The 21,524-nt window shown below is 48.2% G+C and overlaps 1 protein-coding gene across 3 annotated transcripts in view; it reads right to left on the bottom strand.

The window, feature by feature from the left end:
• Positions 1-21,518, bottom strand: part of DLG5 (discs large MAGUK scaffold protein 5) — a 136,660-nt gene extending 115,142 nt beyond the window's left edge. For all 3 annotated transcript variants that reach the window (XM_017871433.1, XM_017871435.1, XM_017871434.1), the window contains exon 1: positions 21,167-21,518. In XM_017871433.1, the coding sequence (XP_017726922.1) occupies positions 21,167-21,470 (304 nt within the window). In that variant the 5' untranslated portion in view covers positions 21,471-21,518. The remainder of the gene's footprint in view (positions 1-21,166) is intronic.
• Between the last annotated feature and the right edge of the window lie 6 nt (positions 21,519-21,524).

Here is a 21,524-nt window from a genome sequence, read left to right as displayed (position 1 = left end):
AAAAAAAAAAAAAAAAAAAAAAAAAAAAAAAAAAAATCTGCTGGCTCCTTGTCATTTTTTAAAATATTTTCATAGAGATGAGTTCTCACTGTATTGCCCAGGCTGGTCTCAAACTCCTGGGCTCAATCGATCCTCCCACCTCAGCCTCCCAAACTGCTAGGATTACAGACATGAGCCATCTCACCCAGCCCATCTTCCTGTCTTATGTGGTATGTGGTATCATAAGCTCAATAAACACAAGGAATGGAGTGGTTGTTTTTCTAGACCATTCATACTTTTTTCACTATGGACAAGATGAGAACATGGGTTTTTGCAAGCACTGCTGATGCATATTCCCAATGCCATCTTTAAATCAAGTGTTTGCGCACCTCTTCCTTCCACAATCACCTAATCATCCTTGTCCCTACATTAAAAACACCCTTGTCCCTACTGTGTCAACTGTCACATGACCCGAAGTTGTCCCTCCCCACCTGGTGACTTTAACAGCTACATAACAGAATGGTTAACTCTTTACCAAGACCATTTCTGGGTGAACGACCTGCCTGAGGGTGCCAGCTCAGCCAAGGCACAAGGTGCCACAGAACTGAGTGATGGAGCACAGCCGAGGCCCTCCCCTCAAAGACAGCTCCAGGATGGGAAAGAGATGCATTTCTTTCCTCTTCCCTCTCTCATCTTATTTATTTCCTTTTATTCCCATTTCCCTTCCCTCGCCTACAGTCAACCATTCTCTTGTGTTTATCTTTTCGTGTTCTTGCAAGATGGGTATTGTTCTATATCAGCAATCTACATAATAGCACTGCACCATCTATGCTCTATTTCTTACGTTTTCACTGAGCACTGTGCATTTAAATCCATCACACTGCCTGCCACGTGTGCTTCTCACTATCACTGGGAATTGCTGCGAGGAACTATGGACTCATACCCACCCATTATACCCATTTGCTCTGCAGGAATGGACATCCAGCTCTACCTCACCACCACAAGCAACACTGCAGTGAATACCCTGGACCTTCCCCTTAGGACCTGCATGAGAACCTGGGGAATTGACACCCACAAGAGGGGCTTCTGGGTCGGGGCTTTGCTGGTAACCTGCCAGAGGCTCCAGGACAGCTGCATCTGCAAAGGCAAGAGTTCCTGCATCCCCACACCCACTGCTTCAGCTTTCTAGACTAGACAGCATCCAGCTTTCTAGTTCTCACCAGTCTAAGAGGTGAAAAAGGATGAGCTCAAGGTTGTGTTCCAGTATGGATTCTTACCAAACCTGGCTGAACCATACCTGCTAAGGGAATGGTAGGAAAAGCATTTACACAGTAAGCATCACTGGTGTGAAATGGAAACAACTGCTCATTGATAAGTCTCCACTGTGAGGCCTCACTTTCTTGAATCATCAGGGACTGCTGGAACACAAATGTCATGCACTGGCCTGCAAAATGCCATCAATCCCACCTTCTCCCACTGGCTGAGGTTTCTCCCAAGGAAGTCGACTGTTCGGGGTGGGCAGCAACAGTGCTGCACTCCACTTTGTTTTTGTTTTTGTTTTTTGTCTTGAGATGGAGTCTCCCTTGGTTGCTCAGGCTGGAGTGCAGTGGCACGATCTTGGCTCACTCCAACATCCACAGTCCCAGCTCAAGCGACTCTCCTGTCTCAGCCTCCCGAGTAGCTGGGAGTACAGGCACGTACCACCACGCCCAGCTAATTTTTATATTTTTTAGTAGACATGGGGTTTCACTACGTTGGCCTGGTTGGCCTTGAACTCCTGACCTCAGGTGATCCACCCGACTCGGGCTCCTAGAGTGCTGGGATTACAGGCATGAGCCACCGCACCTGACCCAGAGCTCCACTTTTTTATTTGCAATCACATCATCCTTCGATTGATGACTTACCTGCAGCTCACACTACACACCACTCACCAAGTGATCTGACAACACTGAAGCAGTCTATACCTGTTCAATGAGTACCAACAAGGTCAAGCTGCTCTAAAGGTTGCTAAACACTCAATCTCTGTGCATACTTCATCACAGACCAGGAACCAGGAGATTGCAAACCAGCACTGGTCTGCAGACCACACCCTGAGTTGGGGGTAGAGTAGGGAGAAACAAACCAACCAACCCGCCCTGGATGTCATGGCTGGGCTCCTGCCTCCCACGCCACTTAAACAGCCATGGGACTGGGACAGTCATAAGAATAAAAATAACCGGGCCAGTGCGGTGACTCATGCCTTTAATCTCAGCACTTTGGGAGGCCAAGGCAGGCAGATCACTTGAGCCCAGAAGTTCAAGACCAGCCTGGGCAACATGGTGAAACCTCATCTGTATAAAAAATATAAACAGTAGCCAGGCATAGTGGCATGGACCCATAGTTGCAGCTGCTCAGGAGGCTAAGGTAGGATAATCAATTGAGCCTGTGAGGTGGAGGTGGCAATGAGCTGAGATCATGCCACTGCACTCCAGCCTGGGCAACAGAGTGATACCCTGTCTCAAATACACACACAAATATAGGAGCTTATGCTTACACAGTACTTACCATGTGCCACACACTGCTCTCAACACTTAGTAACTTCTTTAATCCTCACAATACAAGGTCCTATTATTATCCCCATTCCATAGATGAGGAAACTAAGGCACAGAGAGAGAAAGTAATTTGGCCAGGGTCACAGCAAGTGGCAGATTCAGGATTTAAATCCAGTATCTTGGCTCAGGTACAGGTTCTTAATTACTCTCCTAAACTGACTCCTGAGTAACCCAGGCTTCCCCACCTGCTTCCTCACTTGTAAGGTCAAGTAAGGACCCCTAAAGGGTTGCTGGTGAGATCAAATGAGAAAATAAATATAAAAATAATAAACAAAGTATCCTATGCAACACAACGACTACCACCTACACAGCATACAACCACCCATGTGTGGCCATGAACCTGCAGCAGCCATCTACCTTTCACACCAGCCACGTGAGGGCAGTGTAGTCACGGATCCCATCGGAGAGTTAAGGACACGAGGCCTGGAAAGCAGCAGTACCCTCAGCCCCCTCTCTCCTTAGCCATGCTCTTCTCCTCCCCAAAGAGACAGCCACAACACAGGAGCATGTCCCACACTCCCCAGAGGACACATGAACTCGATTTCCAAACATCCCCACTGTAACTCTCAGACTTGAAACTGGGAAGAACGTTGGCTTTCCAATCCTCCTAGCAACTCATAGAAAGCCAGTCAGACACCTCAGGGGACCCTGGGAAGGCCAGCTGGTCTACACCCTCACCTACCCACCTGCGGCCACCGGGTCCTCCTTCACACATCACAGACCACCCATCAGCCTCCCACCCCATGCCAACTCAACCCATTCCTGTCTCCAGCCCCAGCAGCCTCACAAGAGAACCAGCCCAGAGAGAATGACTGGAAGGACAGCAGAGGCTGGTTGGCCTGGCCTCATTGTTCCAGCACCTGCTGAGCGAAGGCTCCAATCAGAAGCCCCGAATTACCGACAGACCCGCCAGTTATAGAATGGATTCTCTCCCAAGTCCTGCTCTGTGCTCTCTCCTCACAAGGCCTGCCTCCCTCCTTCCAGCCGCCTGCCTATGCCCAGCTCACCGTACACCCTCCTTCCTTAGGCACTGAAACTTCAAGCAGCCTCATCTGTCTAGCACAATCTGTACCGCCAGACATAAATTTTCCAAAGAGACAATAAACTCCTGGGGGGAAGGGGGGCAGAAGCCATCTTCTTTGTTGCCCTTCTGAGAATCTGACTGATTTTTAGACACAAAAACACTAGCCATGCTATAAAGCACAAAATGGAAGGTGAGAAGGAGGAAGTCAGTAAGCTAGACTGATATTTTCTAAAAGCTCCACGATAGAGCAATTAAAAAGGAAAACTTCTGAAACACAACAGCAGGATATATATGTTCCAGCTAAAAGAACAAATCCAGGTTGGGATATTGTTCATGGTAGGTATCTTTTCATCTTTGCATGCTCGGCGCTTAGCCAAGCCTGGTAAAGAGCAGTGACCGGGTAGTTGCTGGAGAGATGAACAGATAAACTCTTGTTGCAATCTGGGCTCCACCCTAAAGCTTGTGTTATCTCATGCAAGGAGATGACACTGTGACCAGTTCCACTGAGTTCTCATGAGAAGACTTAAGATGAGGGAGGTCACACAAAACCAAACACCGCATGTTCTCACTCCTAAGTGGGAGTTGAACAATGAGAGCACAAGGACACAGGGAGGGGAACATCACACACCAGGGCCGGTCAGGGGTGGGGGTCTAGGAGAGGAATAGCAATAGGAAAAATACCTAATGTAGATGACAGGTTGATGGGTGCAGCAAACCACCATGGCACGTGTATACCTATATAACAAGCCTGCGTGTTCTGCATATGTACCCCAGAACTTAAAGTATTAAAAAAAAAAAAAAATGAGGGAGGCTGAGGACAAAAGATCAAGATTACATGAAATTTCACAACTTCCCACAGAAACAAGGACAGCTGGTCACTGTTTTGTTCTCTCTCCCTGGGCTCACAAAATTGGGGGGAATACGACAAAATACAGAAAGGTGGTTTGCCATTTTCTAGCAAAAATGAGTGGGGGAATACATAGGCATATATATATTCACACCCACAGCCCCTAAACTCTAAACCACCACGGGTTTAGCTCTGTTTTATTCAGGAGAAGGACTCAAAACGAGCACATTTTGGTTTTGTTTACTTTCCTGTTTTTTCTTGGATCCAGCTCCCACTGAGGTTGGCTCTCAGGGTGGGTCCCAACTCAGTGTCCATGGGGCTTTATTGTCTTATCTTTATAAAAGGCTTTTCTCCCTGGGACAAGAGGCCCAGTGGCCTCATTTTCCTGCCTGAACTCTGCCCTGTGACTAAGCAAGAAGAAGCCACAGCAGTCAGCACCCAGAGTTTCCACTGTGTCATAAAAAGGAGACATGGGTCTCCTGCCAGCATCAGACCCATTCCCTGACTCAGCACTCAATTTAGATATCACGTCCTACGTCTGCATCCAGAAAGCCCCCAGTGTGACAGATGCTCAGAACACGTCTGCTGAATGAATGGACGAATGCTGTGATGATGAGAGGAGAGGTAGGCAAGGCTCAGACCACAGAAATGATCACAGGGTGGCCTGCAGTACTGAGTAAATGCAGTCATTATCAAGAAACTGACAAGGACTCCAGGGCTTGCCTAGCCTCTCAGCAGCGGATGGCCCTGAGCAGGCTGCCAAACTCTACTGGCCAAGTGTGCCCATCTGTAAAAGATAAATATCAATTGCAGAGGCTGAAAAAGACTTTTTTCATTGTTAGGAATGAAAGGCTGTAGCCCAAGTCCAGAAATTGGGATGCTGTGTCACTTGCTCACCCTCACTGTAAAGGCTGGTGCCCATAAAGCCAGGAAAAGGTCAGGAAAAACCAGCCACGGATCTGAGACTTCCTACCCAGCCTGCTCCTGGCAAAGAAGTCTTGGAAGGAACCCCAGCCTGGGAAGAGACCTGGATCCTGGACCCAGCTCTGCCAGTGGCATGCGCATGAAATCATGGTCAATTCACTGTGTCTCAGGACTGCTGTTTCTCATTCGTAAAATAAGGAGTTTGGGCAAAGTGGTTTCTAAGATCCCTTCCAGCCATGGCACCCAACAATCGTAGGCTGCTTAAGAAATGTAGGCCGGGCGTGGTGCCTCAGGCCTGTAATGCCAGCACTTTGGGGGGCCAAGGTGGGTGGATCACCTGAAGTCAGGAGTTTGAGATCAGCCTGACTAACATGATGAAACCCCGTCTCTACTAAAAATACCAAAAATGACCTGGGTGTGATGGCGCACGCCTGTAATCCCAGCTCCTAAGGAGGCTGAGACACAAGAATCTCTTGAACCCTGAAGGCAGAGGTTGAAGTGAGCCGAGACTGCGCTGCTGCACTCCAGCCTGGAGTGCAGCCTGGGTGACAGAGCGAGATTCTGTCTGAAGGAAAAAAAAAAAAACATAAACAGGAAAAGAAGTTCTGGCCAGATGAGAAGAAAGGTTACTTGGAGTGAGAATAGAGGTTACCATGAATACTGAAAAGGCCACTATAATTTTTTTTTTAAAGAATTATTTTATTGAGTGATCGATTGACTGATAGAGACGGGGTCTTACTGTCCACCCAGGTTGGAGGGCAGTGGCCTGATCTCAGCTCATGCAACCTATACCTCCCAGGTTCAAGGGAACCTCCCACCTCAGCCTCCCAAGTAACTGGGACCACAGGCATGCACCACCACGCCCAGCTAATTTTTGAATTTTTTGTAGAGATGGGGTCTCCCTATGTGGCTCAGGCAGGTCTCGAACTCCTGGGCTCAAGCAATTCGCCTGCCTCCCAAAGTGCTGGGATTATAGGTGTGAGCTACCATGCCCAGCCAGAATTAAAGTATTTTAAATTATTACTTCTTACGTTAAAATACGTAAATAGAACTAGATTTTGTTTCCTTTGTTTTGCTCTCACCTTCCTCAATATTGGCTGGAAAGATCTTTACTACATTTCGATAGCAGATTGGCAATGGTCAAATGATGTGCGGATTTAATCTGGGGACTCAGGGGCCATCTTAGAGCCCGGGAGGTACCATTCAGACAAGCAAACTGGCGTGGACTCTGAGGAAGAGGTCTGAGAACTGTCTGAGAGGCATGCCACATCTATAAAAATCCTGTGGGCGGGGAAAACACACCCTGGCTTGAGGCAGCCACCAGGGCAGCAGCTCTGAGTCAGAGGGGGCCATCTCTAATGGCACCACTTTCCACCCAGGCAGCCTTGCAGCTCCCACGGTAGGTTGCATGTTAGCAGGAGCTTGTTTACGCATAAAAACGAATACTTCTCTTATGCAATAGAGGGGTAAGGCAAACTAGTGATAACATTTTCTTTAAAAAAATAAATAAATAAACAGGTTGGGTGTGGCAGCTCATGCCTGTGATCCCAATACTTTAGGAGGCTGAGGAGGGAGGATCACTTAAGGCCAGGAGTTCAAGACCAGCCTGGGCAACACAGCAAGACCCCATCTCCGTGAAAAAAATTTTTTAATTAGCTAATCATGATGGTGGGTACCTGTTGTCCTAGCTACTCAGAGAGGCTAAGGCAGGAGGATCACCTGAGCCCAGGAGTTTGAGATTACAATGAGCTAGGATCATGCCATCGATCATGACAGCATGGGCAACAGAGTAAGACCCTGTCTCTTAAAAAAAAAAAAAAAAAAAAAAAAAAAAAAAGATACTTTTTCTATCTATTTATATCTATCTACCTATCAATTTATTTATAGAGATGGGGTGGGGTCTCACTATGTTGCCCAGGCTGGAGTACAGTAGCTATTCAAAGGCATGACCCCACCACTGATCAGCATGAGAGTTTTGACTTGCTCCATTTCTGATCTGCTCCATTTCTGACTTCCTTAGGCAACCTGGTGGTCCCCTGCTCCCAGGAGGTCACCATACTGATGCCGAACCGGCCACCTGATTAGCATAGCAGCATAGCGCACTACAGCCCAGAACTCCTGGGCTCAAGCAATCCTCCCGCCTCAGCCTCCCAAGTAGCTAGGACTACAGGAACATGCCAGCACGCCCACAAGAATAATTTTTCAAAAAAAAAAAGTAACCACTTCTCACTGCAATTGACTTTCTGATGGGATTTTCACTCTGCTCCTCCCCACATCACTGTCCAGAGTAACAGAGAGTGGTTTTTGCTCGCCACAAAGTGGCTATTTGTCTTTTTTAAAAGCACAGTTCATCCCAAGAGGAAACCTACAAAGGAAGCAGGTGAAGACAAGAGTACCCAGTGAAAACACCATTGGCAGCCTCTGGCTCCAGCGGTGGCTCACCACCTCAGCTCAGCTCACACAAAGCAAGGTGAGGCTTTCAGGTGGTGCTTCCCTCTCCCACGTGGGGAGTATCTTAAATCAAAAGCAAGCAGACCAGTGGTTTTCAAACTGTGTTCTGTGGAACTGTGAAGAACCTGAGGGAACCCTGTGAAGGAACCTCAAGAAGGCCACAAGCTCAAGAGACAAGCTCCAAGCCTATACTCCCTCCCCATCAGTGCCTCTCTCATCTGTTTTACAGATCTGGCTTTCTAAGAGTCCAGTTAACAAAAAAGATCTCATGGCTAAAAAAAATAAAATAAAAAACTTAGGTCATAAAGGACATTTACACTTTATATGTGCTATTTCATTTAATTGTTTGCAACAGCCCTGTGAGGAAACCATGGCTAAACAGTTTTAGGATTGCAAGTGGCCACCTAGAACAGTCCATTCCAGAGCTGGATAGCACCAATCATTTTTCAAAGTTCTTCCTGAAACAACCGGCCTGGGCAAGGGAAGCAGCCAGGGATTTTAAAACAGACTTCAAAGATAACATCAACTATATGCAGTGGGAGGCCCTTGCTAAAATCCTGATTTTAACAAGCCACCAATAAAATGAATCTTTGAGACAAGCAAAACTGAGCATCACTCAGGCAACTTGATAACATTAAGAAATTATTATTAATGCCTCATCTTTTAGAGACACATTTTAAGTATTTATAAGAAAAATGACATGCTGCCTGGGATTTTGTTGGAAGAGATGGGTGATCATTACATTATCCTCTCTGTTCTTCCACATGTGTGAAAGCCTTTTTCATTTTTTACTTTTTTAGAGCTGGGGTCTGGTTCTGTCTCCCAGGCTGGAATGCAGTGGTACACTCATAGCTCACTGCAACCTCAAACTCTTGGGCTCAACCAATCCTCCTGCCTCAGCCTCCCGAATAGCTGGGGCTACAGGTAGTGTCCCCTTGCCCAACTAATTTTTTTTTTAATTTTTGTAGACATGTGGTTTTGCCGTGTTGCCCAGGCTGGTCTCGAACTCCTGGGCTCAAGGGGTCCTCCTGCCTCGGCCTCCTAAAGAGCTGGGATTACAGGTATAAGCCACCACGCCTAGCTCTTGAAAGTCTTTAATAGAATTTTAAAAGGAAGAAAGACAGGGAGGCAGAATGGTTCTTCCTTAAAATGAACTCAATTCTACCTCCGAGTAACTTCTGGCAATCAGCCCATGTTCAGCTTTCTGGGATCAAAAAGAATCAGGTCTTATCACATGCCCTGCACCATCTGAAAATGGGCAACAACTAAGTCCCTCTAAGTCTCCTTTCCTCAAAAACAAACTCTTCAAGGTCCTTTTGGAACTGAACTCCTCACAGGTCACAGCAATGCCCTCCTTAAAAATGTGGGCTCCAGGACAAAAGGATTGTGAAGGTGCGTTTTGAGCAGCCCAGAGAAGCATGGGCCTCCTCGTCCACTGCAGGCCTCTGCCTTGGGCATCTCTCACTTGAACTCCAAGTATGGCCTATGCCCTGGGATGCCTCCTGATTCCATGCACAGGCTGGGAGTTTGTTCTCTACTCAGGGACAAGCTACCCCCAATTGCTCCAAAGGCGGCAGCAGCGGCTTGCTCCTGTCTCACCTAAATCATCTCCATCCTCACCAAAGCCCTGGGAGAATACTATTAGCCACTCTTCTACAGATGGGGAAGAGAAATCAGGCCCAGGAGGTTAAGCGACTTAAAGTCACACAGCTTAGGAGTAAAGAGCAAAGATTTAAATCCCAGTCTGTGGGGGTCCCCAAGAATACACTCATGACATTCAGATGTCTCTAGTCCTGCAGCCTTGCTCCCTGGCTCCAAACCCACCAATGCCCCCTGGGTCACTCATCCATGTCCTTCTCCTCCCAGGAGTAACATAACACTCTGAAAGCAGAGATCACCTTCCCTGCCTCCCAGCCCAGCACCTTCCAGGGGCTCAGCAAAGACTTGCCCAAAACTTAACCAGTCCCAGACCTGCAGCCGCCAAACCACCAGGATGGCTCTCCACACATCCTTCCAAGGCTCTCCCAGAAACCCCAACTGTGGCCCAAAGCCCAGTTCTCTTCACTCATTTCTAGTCTCTAGAGCAACTCAAAGAACAATAATCACAAAACCAGACTTCGTTATTGGCAAACCCCATAGGGGAAACAGGACCAGAGAAGACACACATCTATAAAACAATGACTACTGGCCCCAGAATCACATGTGACTATTTCAGCTGGTATCAGAATTCAAAAGGCTAGGGGCTGGGCACAGTGGCTCACATCTGTAAACGCAGCACTTTGGGAGGCTGAAGCAGGTGGATCCCAAGGTCAGGAGTTCAAGACCAGCCTGGCCAAGATAGTGAAACCCCATCTCTACTAAAAATACAAAAATTAGCCGGGTGCAGTGGCAGGCACCTGTAATCCCAGCTACTCGGGAGGCTGAGGCAGGAGAATTGCTTGAACCCGGGGAACGAAGGTTGCAGTGAACCGAGATTACACCACTACGCTCCAGCCTGAGCTACGGAGTGAGATGCTGTCTCAAAAAAAAAAAGGAAAGTTTAGGGTTTTGGTGCTCTGAATGAGAGGGCTAGGGGAAACGTAAAAAAAAAAAAAGATGGTATATGTTGATGTTCCAGTTTCATACATTAATGTTTTAATTTCCCAAAAATGCATTCCTCAGAACACTGATGTCACAAGATGCTCCATGATAAAGGACTCTGTGGTTAAATCAGTTTGGGAAACACTGCCTAATAAAGCCACTCTAGTAGAGCCCCAAAGCACACTGGCTTAGCCCTCTCAAGGGGCCTGCAGAAAAGAACCTAGCACCACCTGGATGCATTTGACCACAGAACCCTTTTAGGACATAGCAGCACCAACATCCCAGCAAACTAGCAGTTAGAAGATGTTTCTTTGGGAAATGCTGATCTAGGCCTTTTGAAAGAAAGTCTCAATAGCCTTGTTATCCCGGATTTGAGACTGAAAAACCAAACCAATTCTGAATGGGATAAGGAGGAAGTATCCACAGAGCAGAAATAACGAACATACTTCAAGGCCTTTAGGGATGAAGATGTAAGTACTGAAAACACAAAGAAAATGTGTGAACATTCCTTGGCTGCCAGATATGAATACCACTAGGATTGTTTGGTTAACGTCCGGCCTTCAAAGAGTCACATGTAGGACAGGTGCGGTAGCTCATGTCAATAATGGATTGTTTGAGGCCAGGAGTTCGAGACCAGCCTGGGCAATATAGTGAGATCTTGTCTCTACTAAAAATAAAAAAAAAATTAGCTGGGCATGGTGGCACATGCCTGTAGTACCAACTACTCAGGAGGCTGAGGCAGGAGGATTGCTTGAGCCCAGGAGGTTGAGGCTGCAGTAAGCCATGATCACGCCACTGCACTCAGCCCAAACAACAAAGCAAGACCCTGTCTCAAAAAGTCAGAGAGTCACAGATAACTACTGAACTGTCCTAAGACTTCCCAAACCATATCTGAAGGAAGAAAAAAAATTTTTTTTTTTTTTTTTTGTGAGACAGAGTTTCGCTCTTGCTGCCCAGGCTAGAGTGCAATGGCGCAATCTCAGCTAACTGCAGCCTCTGCCTCATGGATTCAAGCAATTCTCCTGCCTCAGCCTCCCAAGTAGCTGGGATTACAGGCACACACCACCACACCCAGCTATTTTTTGTATTTTTAGTGGAGATAGGGTTTCGTCATGTTGGCCAGGCTGGTCTCAAACTCCTGGCCCCAGGTGATCCACCCGCCTCAGCCTCCCAAAGTGCTGGGATTACAGGCATGAGCCACCGCGCCTGGTCAAAAACAATTTTCAGAAGAAAAAAAGGAAAGAAAATGCTATCCACCCCCATGTCAGGGTGCTGTGAACAATGTGGATTTCCTTAATTAAAACTCAAAGTAAGCAGTACGGTACCTTCTCAAAAAATTGAACATAGAATTACCATATGACCCAGCAAGTTCACTTCTGGGTATAAACCCAAAAGAGAAAGCAGGAACTCAAAGAGATATTTGTACACCCATGGTGTCACAGCAGCATTATTCACAATGGCCAAAAGGTGAAGACAACTCAAGTATGTCCATCAACAGGTAAAGAAAGAAATAAAATATAGAATATATATATATATAGGAATATTATTTGGCCTAAAAAAGGAATTTTGACACACACTACAACATGGATGAACCTTGAGGACTTTATGCTTAGAGAAGTAAGCCAGTCACAAAAAGACAAATCTGTATTGACGTCACTCATAAAAGATATCTAAAGTAGTCAAATTCTTAGAAACAGACAACTTGTGAGGCCAAGGCGGCCAGATCGCTTGAACCCAGGAGTTCAAGACTAGCCTGGGCAACCTGGCAAAGCCCCATCTCTGAAAAGAAAAATACAAAAAATACAAAAACAAAAACTTAGCCGGGCATGGTGGCGGGCGCCTGTAGTCCCAGCTACTCGGAAGGCTGAGGCTGGAGAATGGCGTGAACCCGGGAGGCAGAGCTTGCAGTGAGCCGAGATCGCCCCACTGCACTGCAGCCTGGATAACAGAGCGAGACTCCATCTCAAAAAAAAAAATAAATAAAATAAAATTAAAAAAAAATAAAAAATAAAAAATAAATACAAAAAGGAGCGGGGTGTGGTGACATGTGCCTGTAGTCCCTGCTACTCAGGAGGCTGAGGTGGGAAGACTGATTGAGCATGTGAGGTTGAGGCTACAGTGAACCATGACTGTACCACTGCACTCCACACACTCCAGCCTGAGCAACAGAGACCCCGTCTCCAAAAAAAAAAAAGGAGAGAGAGAGAGACAGAAAGAAAGAAAGAGAGAGAGAGAGAGAGAGACAGAAAGAAAGAAAGAAAAGAAAGAAAGAAAGGGAGAGAAAGAACGAAAGAATGAATATAATGGTGACTGTCAAGGCCTAGGAGGCCATGTAGAGTTATTATTCAAAAGGTAGAGTTCTGAATTTTTTTTTTTTTTTTTTTTTTTTTGAACGGACTCTTGCTCTGTCGCTCCGGGCTGAGTGCAGTGGCTGGATCTCAGCTCACTGCAAGCTCTGCCTCCCGGGTTTACACCATTTCTCCCGCCTCAGCCTCCGGGAGTAGCTGGGACTACAGGCCGTCCTAACCACCTCGCCCGGCTAGTTTTTGTATTTCTTTAGTAGAGACGGGGTTCACTGCTGTTAGCCAGGATTGGTCTCGATCTCCTGACTTTGTGATCCGCCGTCTCGGGCCTCCAAAGTGCTGGATTACAGGCTTGAGCCACCGAGTCCAGCCCGAGTTCGATTTTGCAGATGAAAAACTTCTAGAGGGATGGTGTTGATGTTTGCACAACAGTGTAAAATACTTAATGCTGGCTGGGCGCAGGTGGCTCACCACCTGTAATCCCAGCCACTTTGGGAGGCCAAGGCAGCAGATCATTGAGGTGAAGAGTTCAAGATCAGCCTGGCCAACATGGGGAAACCTCTGCTCTATTAAAAATACAAAAAAATAGCCAGGCGTCGGTGGGCATGCCTGTAGTCCCAGCCACTCGGGAGGCTGAGGCAGGAGAATTGCTGAAACTGGGGAGGCAGAGGTTGCAGTGAGCCGAGATCACGTCACTGTACTCCAGCCTGGGCGACAGAGCAAGACTCCGTATCAAAAAAAAAAAGGCTTAAATGGTAAATTTCATGTTATGTAAATTATTATCACAATTTTGTTTAAATCCTCAAAGCAAATGGGTTATGAGTCTTAGTGTGAAATGAACGTCAAGATCAACAGTCAACTAGGAATTGTCCACCAAAGGTTTAGAGGGATAGACTGCCAACATGGGACACTCCAACCATCTCTGTTTGGTTTAAAATGCTTCTGTAGCACTTTTGTGGAATGCAGTCTCAAAAAGATCAATAGAGATATACAGTTCAGAGGTATGCAATCTATCCCAGGTAAAAGGCGAAAAAAAATCCAATTTCCCCCCAGCACAATCCCATTTAAGATTCTTCCCTGCTGAACACACATAGCATCCCTACTGCCCAGGCCAACACGCAGCTCGGCCCTCTTTCTCTACGTCTGCTACTTCTGTGGCTCACATCTTCCCAGGGGTTCAGGAAATAACTGTAGAGCCCCCTCGCACAAGGCAGAACATACAGGTGGTTGGAATGAAGTGGGACCAAAAAAACTGAGACAATGGCCAGGAGCGGTGGCTCATGCCTATAATCCCAGCATTCTGGGAGGCTGAGGCAGGTGGATCATCTGAGGTCAGGAGTTCCAGACGAGCCTGGCCAAGATGGCAAAACCCCGTCTCTACTAAAAATACAAAAATTAGCTGGGGTGGTGGTGCGCACCTGTAATCCCAGCTACTCAGGAAGCTGAGACAAGAGAATCACTTGAACCTGGGAGGCAGAGGTTTCAGTGAGCTGAGATTGCACCACTGCACTCCCAGCCTGGGTGACAGAGTAAGGCTCCATCTCAAAAAAAAAAAAAAAAAAAAACTGAGACAAAATATTTATCCTACTCTGCTTACTTTTCCAGGAAATGGAAAGCCAGAGTATCAAAAACCACTCAACACTAACATTAAATCAGATTAACAGCAATCCTTATGTAGAGCTGGAAGGGCCCCCAAAATCAAGTCCAACCCAATCACCCAACCTCCTTGGACCAAATGGCACCTGAGAAGTGCTCAAAACTCCACAGGAGTAAGCAAGTCCCCCGTCAATGCTCAACCTCTTCTGTTTTGACTGTTGAACTGGGGAAAAAAAAAAAAAACAAGCACCAGGAAGCTAAAAGGCTCTGCCAAGGTCAAGATTTTGCAGTTACGAGCAGATCTCCAGTTCAGGGCTTTTTTTTTTTTTTAAAGAAAAGTTCCTCAGTATTCTTTTGAGGACATCAAGTTGACATTCAAATTCTATGTGTAGAAAGGGAATGACTCTCTACTCTTACAACAGCCAGGGTGGGTGCGCCACATGGCTCCTGGCAGCCAGCCCCACACCGCCAGTACTTGATGGGCAACCTTGGGGACTTCAGACATCAATGTCACACCACCTGCTTCCATCACAGATATACCGTAGGCGGTGATATCCATGTGTACATCTGGGGCTTGCTCAAGCCTTCCTCCTCTCCCACAGCCTCTGCCACCATGAGGTCACCCCTTAGGAATCTGCATGTATATTTGAAGAGGATCTGGACAAGGATACATCATTCACTTTACACACAGCTGACTATTCATTCGTTCAACAAAAAGTTATTGCACACCCATCTGGTACCAGGCTCTATTCTGGGAATGAGGACTATAATAGCAAATTTGGTTCAGGGAGGACAGCTCTGACATCTGCTTGGCATAGTATATAAGGAGCTCCCACAGAACCGAACCCTCAGAAACACCAGGAGATTCCCAGTTTTCTGGCTCTAAGGCTAGTTGCTGTCTACTATTGTCACTGTTGTGCTATATTGCTCAGGGTAACAAAATGCTCTTCCATTTTTCTTACCATGGATTGTCAAACAGCACAGTGAAGGAGTTAGTGTTTTAATTACTTTGTAGAGGAGATAAGCTCAGAAGGATTAAAAACCTTGCTCAAGGTCTAAAACCTTGTAAAGTCTGATCATCACTACCTAGACCCACCATCCCACTCCAGCAATGACCGCTTGTGCTAACTGTATTATCGCACAAAGGTGGCATGCTTGGAGTGAACATTCATCTGCTCTTTTACCTGCGCAACATCGCTCCTGCTTGTCTTCCTTTAGACAACTGCTCTGCCTCACTAAAAAACCCACATAGTATTGGAATGAGCTGCCAATCACAGTAGCCCATCATCTTACCCTGTGGTTCCACTGCTGGGCACAGGGCCAAAGCTGAGCCAGTTTTAGTCCTCTAGCCCTGGCCATAGTCACCGGGCCTCATGCAGACACATAACGCTGGCCAGACCAATCAGAATCCTCCCATGAGGTTTTCCTGGGCTGATTGGATAGAGCTCCCTTTCTTCCCTGGTCAGGTGCTGTGAACACGAACAGAGGGGCCTGAAGTCATGTTCAGACCCGTGGGAAAAGCCCATAGCATCGATCCAAGAGGTCAAATGTACCAAAGGCCAGTTTCCACCATCCATCCAAAGGTTGTGGAATATTCTAAGTCAATACATTTCTCTTTTTCTACCTAAGATGGTCTGAGCTAAGTTTCTGTCATTTTGCAATAAAGGTACCCTGAAATGATACAGATAAAATCTGCCCTTCACTTAGAAACCTCTTCTCAACCATTAATTTCAAATGCCTCTGCCACTTCCTCTCAAATAACACAATTAAAACAACCTAAATTAGCCACGCAGGGTGGCATGAACCTGTAACCTCAGCTACTAAGGAGGCTGAGGCAGGAGGATGGCTTGAGCCCAGGAGTTTGAGGCTGCAGTGAGCTATGATTGCACCATTGCACTCCACTGTGTCTAAAAAAATAAGTAAATAAACAAACAAAAGAACCAAAAGAAAAACTACAACAGCTGGAGTTTTACGTATGTCCCTTGCCCTGCTGACCCTCCAGGGCAGAGGGGATGAAGAAAAGGTGGCTGGTACCTGAAGGAAGTAGAGAGAGAACAAAAGCCCCAGGCAACCTCTACTGAATAACCCCCACCTGACAATCAGCACCCAACTGCACAAGTCCCACTGGAAAAGCTCGGGGGGGGTTTTTTCCGTGGGGGGGGGGGGCGGGGAACTTCCAGTTCTAACTTCTGACAGTGTACAATGCCTAAATTCAAACCCCTCACTCAGCCTAGCCATCAAGGTCCTCCAGATTACCTCTGCATCCCCATCTCCCTTCCACCCAGAGCCAAGGCCAATCCCCTGCTGTGCTCAGGCTGGGTAAACACACAGCTCCTCTCTACAGCTCAGCCTCTGCTGCCCAAACGTCCTCCCTCCATCCCTCCAGGCATTCAGAGCTTCGCTTCAATACCAAGTCCCAGCACATTCGCGAAGCTCTCCTTGGCTTCTCCAGCAGACGCTGCGGGCTCCATTCTCTTAAGTTTGATGAAGCAAGTGAGCCAGTTCACTAAGAAAGTAAAGAGGAGGCACGGGAGGTGTGGGGAGTGGGAACGAGAAGGAAACATTAGGCACTGAGCACGCGAGAGGTCCAGCGGGCACTCACCGAGTTCTGCCATTTCTGCCTCCCAAGAGAGGCCGGGTGGGAATGACTTGAGGAGCCCCACATTTAGACGGTAATGAAAGCCACTAGAGGTGAATGAGAGTATCTGGGGAAAGTATGTAGCATACTGAGTTTTTAATACAAGAAAAAGCCTGTTTGTGCATCTGTATCAGTTGATCCATCTCATAATGTCACTCTCATGAGTGTCCCATTCCCCCAACAAGGTGGCAAGCTACGGGCTAGAATTACATCCTGTGTACCCCCGCCCCTATCTACACCCCAGCCCCACCTGGTGACAGAGGCAGGCAGTGTAGCACCATTAGCCCATCTTACAGATGAAGATACTGAGGCTCACTCCAGGGACATGGAGTTGAGAATCCTCAAGGGAAAAAACCCAGGTGTTTCCCTGAATCAAAGAGAAAAAACAAAGGACTGCATGGGGCTCCAAGTGACCACGCTAGACTCGGTTACTGGGAAAAACAAGAGACCCAACTGGGCCACTCAGAAGTAAACAACAATTCTGTCCTCTCCCTACCACCAGCTGGGGCGAAGGTGTTCACTTGTTCCCTACAGATCTATGTATCAAATCCAGGACAAGAGAAAGCTACATAATTTCAGAGTCCCCCAGTGACTGGAAATGTCCTGAAGTTATAGTGGGAAGGCCTAACCAGGGAACAGGAAAAACCACCCCGAGACAAGGAATCAGGAGCACTGGGCTTGGCCTTGACTCCGGCACCTTTCTGCACTGTGACTTCTTGCTTACAGACAGGGCCCTGGAACCAAATGACATGAAGATCATAAGACACCACTCATCTCCCTGGGGCTGCCACGGAGTCAATGAGATATGAAGATAGGACACAAAATCCTGACCACAACACTGTGTGTCTCCTAGTCGCTCCACACCCCCAGGCCTGAGCATGGTGGGTTATAAATGTTTGGGGATCTAACTCAGCAAGAGTTGCCCCGATGGGTTGGGTTTGCTCACCTGCCCACCAGCACCCAGGCATGTGTCCTCCCCAGTTTCCTTCCAGTTCTAGGCCCCACGTGGTAGGCTGCTGCCAATGCTCACTCCCTCAGCACCCAAGTGCCAGTGGGGGATGGGCACTCTGGACCAGGAGCCCACACAAGGTGTCCATCAAGGAAGCTCCTAGGTGGGTGATGGCATCACCTCCAACAGAGAGATGGTGCCAAAGCAGCACCCCTTGATGCTAAGGATCCTAGGGAGCCAGCTGGTTCCTCTCTCAGGCTCCGCAATGGCCTCGAACTGAGGCCAATTTACACCCAGAGCTGCTGCCCAGAGCACAGAGTGGAAATCACTCAGGAGTGGAAGGAGGCAGGACCAAGTGCTGGGTTTTCCTGACTATGACTTCTCAAGGAAGAAGACTTCCATTCCTTCAGCCAGAGCCACTCTCATGCACTGAGCTTTGACCATAAGAAACACTTCCTGGCTAAAAGAAAAAAAGCGAAAAACTGGAGACCTATAACATAGCAATTCACCCTTCACAAAGGAGCCCCCCCAACCCCCACCCCAGGGGCAGTGGCTCACTCCTGTAATTCCAACACTTTTGGGAGGCAGAGGCAAGCAGATCGCTTGAACTCAGGAGTTCGAGACCATCCTGGACAACATGGAGAAACCCCATCTCTACAAAATATACAAAAATTAGCCAGTATGGTGGCATGTTCCTGTGGTCCCAGCTACTTGGGGGGGCTGAGGCAGGAGGATGGCTTGAGACTGGGAGGCGGAGGCTGCAGTGAGCCGAGACTGTCCCACTGCACTCCAGCCTGGGTGACACAGTGAGACCCTGTTTCAAAAAAAAAAAGCCCCCAACACACCACTATTTGCTGACACACCATGTCACCCTCTCCCCCAGGGGCTTCAGGTGGCATCTTGCCATACCAAATGCTGTCCTAACTTTTTTCTTTCTTTTTCTTGATACAGAGTCTTGCTCTGTTGCCCAGGCTGGAATGCAGTGGCACCATGTCAGCTCACTGCAACCTCCACTTTCCAGAGTCAAGCGATTCTCCTGCTTCAGCCTCCCAAGTAGCTGGGACTACAGGCGCCTGCCACCACGCCCAGCTAATTTTTGTATTTTTAGTAGAAACGGGGTTTCACCATGTTGGCCAGGCTGGTCTCGAACACCTGGCCTTAAGTGATCTGCCCGCCTCAGCCTCCCAAAGTGCTGGGATTACAGGCATGAGCCACCACATCCAGCCAACTTTTTTCTAATGTATTAAATAAAATGAACTTAACTTCTCCTTGAAAATTATATTTCTAAGGATTTCATGACCCTCTCCAAAGTCACAGAACTCTGCATTGTGGTAAAACTGGGGTCTCAAATCAATGCCTGAGGGGATAAAATCCAAACCCTAATCTCTGCCTTCCTTAGAGGTCACGACTAGCTCCTAGAACTTCAGCCCCATGAGGCCCCACGTTCTCCACCAGGCACGGAAAGGATGAGACCTAATTAATGGCAATTGATCCATCAATCAATCTATTCTCAGAGATTAAGGTGAGCATTGATTCACATGCTTCCCAACGCAGACTTCTCCTCTGTACTCTTAAATTCTGTGCTTCCTAGGAAAGACTTCCAGAAACAGATCTTAACTTCTTCCTTCAGAGATAGATTAGATACATAGATAAAATTAAAAAGAAAAAAAATTACTTTGTTGAGATCCCCTCTGTCCTTGTCCTCATGGCCACACCTGACAGTCCCTTCCTAGCATCTCCCAAAACACTATCCCAGGAAAGGATTAGGTTTGCCCAGCAACTCTGACATGACCCCAACTGTGGAGAAAGAATGCAGGTTTGACGGACAGAGATGCAAGTCAGAAGCTCAAAGTGGAGACAGGAGGGCCACCAATGAAATGACCTGCTGTGTGGCCAGCAGTTTAGTCTCTCTGCCAGTTTCCTGCAGCTATAAAAAGTGAGGTTAAGATGGCCAATATAAGAGAGCTGTTACCAGGAACGGCTTATAAAATCATTCCCTTAATAAGTGGAGCTTTTAACAGCCAAATAAATGGGTCCCATCAGCCTTTGACCTTCAAGTTGCTAAGGGCAGTTTCTCAGCCCTCTCGGTTCACTTGTTTTTCTTTTACACATATATCTTTATTTATTTTTACTGTACCTATCGATTCACTGTTAAAACAAGGACAAGACCTAGAAAGATGGCACTTTGTTTCCTGGCTTTGAACAAGTTCAAACAATAGGTTATAATTCAAAATTCCTGGTGCCCAATACTTTCTGGGCATTTTAACCACTCCAAGTCAGAGTTTTCTCTCTGGCAAAGCATAACAGAAAGCTCACATAGTGGCAACGACAATTGAACGTGACAAGGCAGAGTGCCTGCCACAATAGTAGATGCCCAATAAATGCTTGTTCTCTTCCTCCCTCAGTGCCATGTCTTCTTCCTCCAGCTGCCTTGTCTGAAAGACTGGTTTCCACACTCCGCGGCCAGACCAGGACAAGCCTACCACTTGTCAGAAACTCCCGCCAGTATCCGTTCTTGCCTCCAAACACACACTTACAAATCAGTCATCCCCAAGACCAAGGACACAGGGGTTCCAAAAGGCACCCCCAAGGGAACCAGTCACCAGCCTTCCTCCTTAAGCAGCTCGGTGCTCTCAGGGAGCGAACTTAGCCCCAGCAACCACTACTAGGATTTTCCCATGGTGCAATGCAACTTCCCCAACTTTTCAGGGCCCACAGTTTCCAAAGAAACCCAGGCAGGCATTGTGCACAATCAGCCACAAGTCCGGGCGAGACTGGGCTCTGAGCAGAGGAAAGGGAGCTGGGACAGCCAGAAAATGAAAAGGCAGCGGTGGCCCCGGCACAGGATGGCAGGGACCAAAATTTAAGAGTATGGCTCCTGGCCCAGGTCCCATTCTTCTAGACGGTATCCTTGGTTAAAGACTAGCACAGGGTCCCAAAAGACTAGCGGATGGTTAGGAGCCTCAGAAAAGGGACTGATGAACATCCTTCGAGGTACCCCCTACCCGCTACTGGACCTGGTGGCCCCCGGGGACCCTGCCGCCAAGGCACCTGAGGGTGAAGGCCTTCAGCGGGGGGCATTGTTCACAGCGAACGGCGGGACTGGGGAAGGCGGCGGGACTTTGGGGTCCGCGCACCGCCGCCTCCCCAGCTGGGTTAGAGGAACGAGTCCACCAAGGCCATCGCCAGGTGGAGCGGCGGCCCCGGCGAGGTCCCCCTCGGCCAGCAGGAGGGAGAAGCGGAGGGCGCGTTCCAGAGGCGGGGGCCGAGGGTCTGCCACTCACCCGCGCCTTCCGCGGGCTGCGGCGGCCCGACGACGCCGTTCAGGTAGAGAATGGGCAGCAGGTGAGGCTGCGTCTTCTCCAGCGCCGCCCGCAGGTCCTGGAAGTGGTCCCGCTCCTTGGCCAGGAGCAGCTTGAGCAGCAGCTCCGCCTTGGCGCCTCCCGCCTCCTCGTCCAGCTGCCGCCGCTCGCCGGGACTGAGCGCTCCCGCGGCCTCGAGCAGCCCGAGCACGGCTTCCACCTCCGTCATGGCCTGGGCCAGGCTCTGCTGACACTGGGCGAGCAGCTCCCGGCGCTGGGGCTCCATGGTGGCGGGCCGCGCCGCCCCGCCCCGCCGGACGCCTCCCGGGCCCCCCGAGGC

Source organism: Rhinopithecus bieti, unplaced genomic scaffold, assembly GCF_001698545.2.
Source record: "Rhinopithecus bieti isolate Rb0 unplaced genomic scaffold, ASM169854v2 scaffold_4781, whole genome shotgun sequence".
NCBI lineage: Eukaryota > Metazoa > Chordata > Mammalia > Primates > Cercopithecidae > Rhinopithecus > Rhinopithecus bieti.
This window is presented reverse-complemented; position numbering and strand designations above follow the sequence as displayed.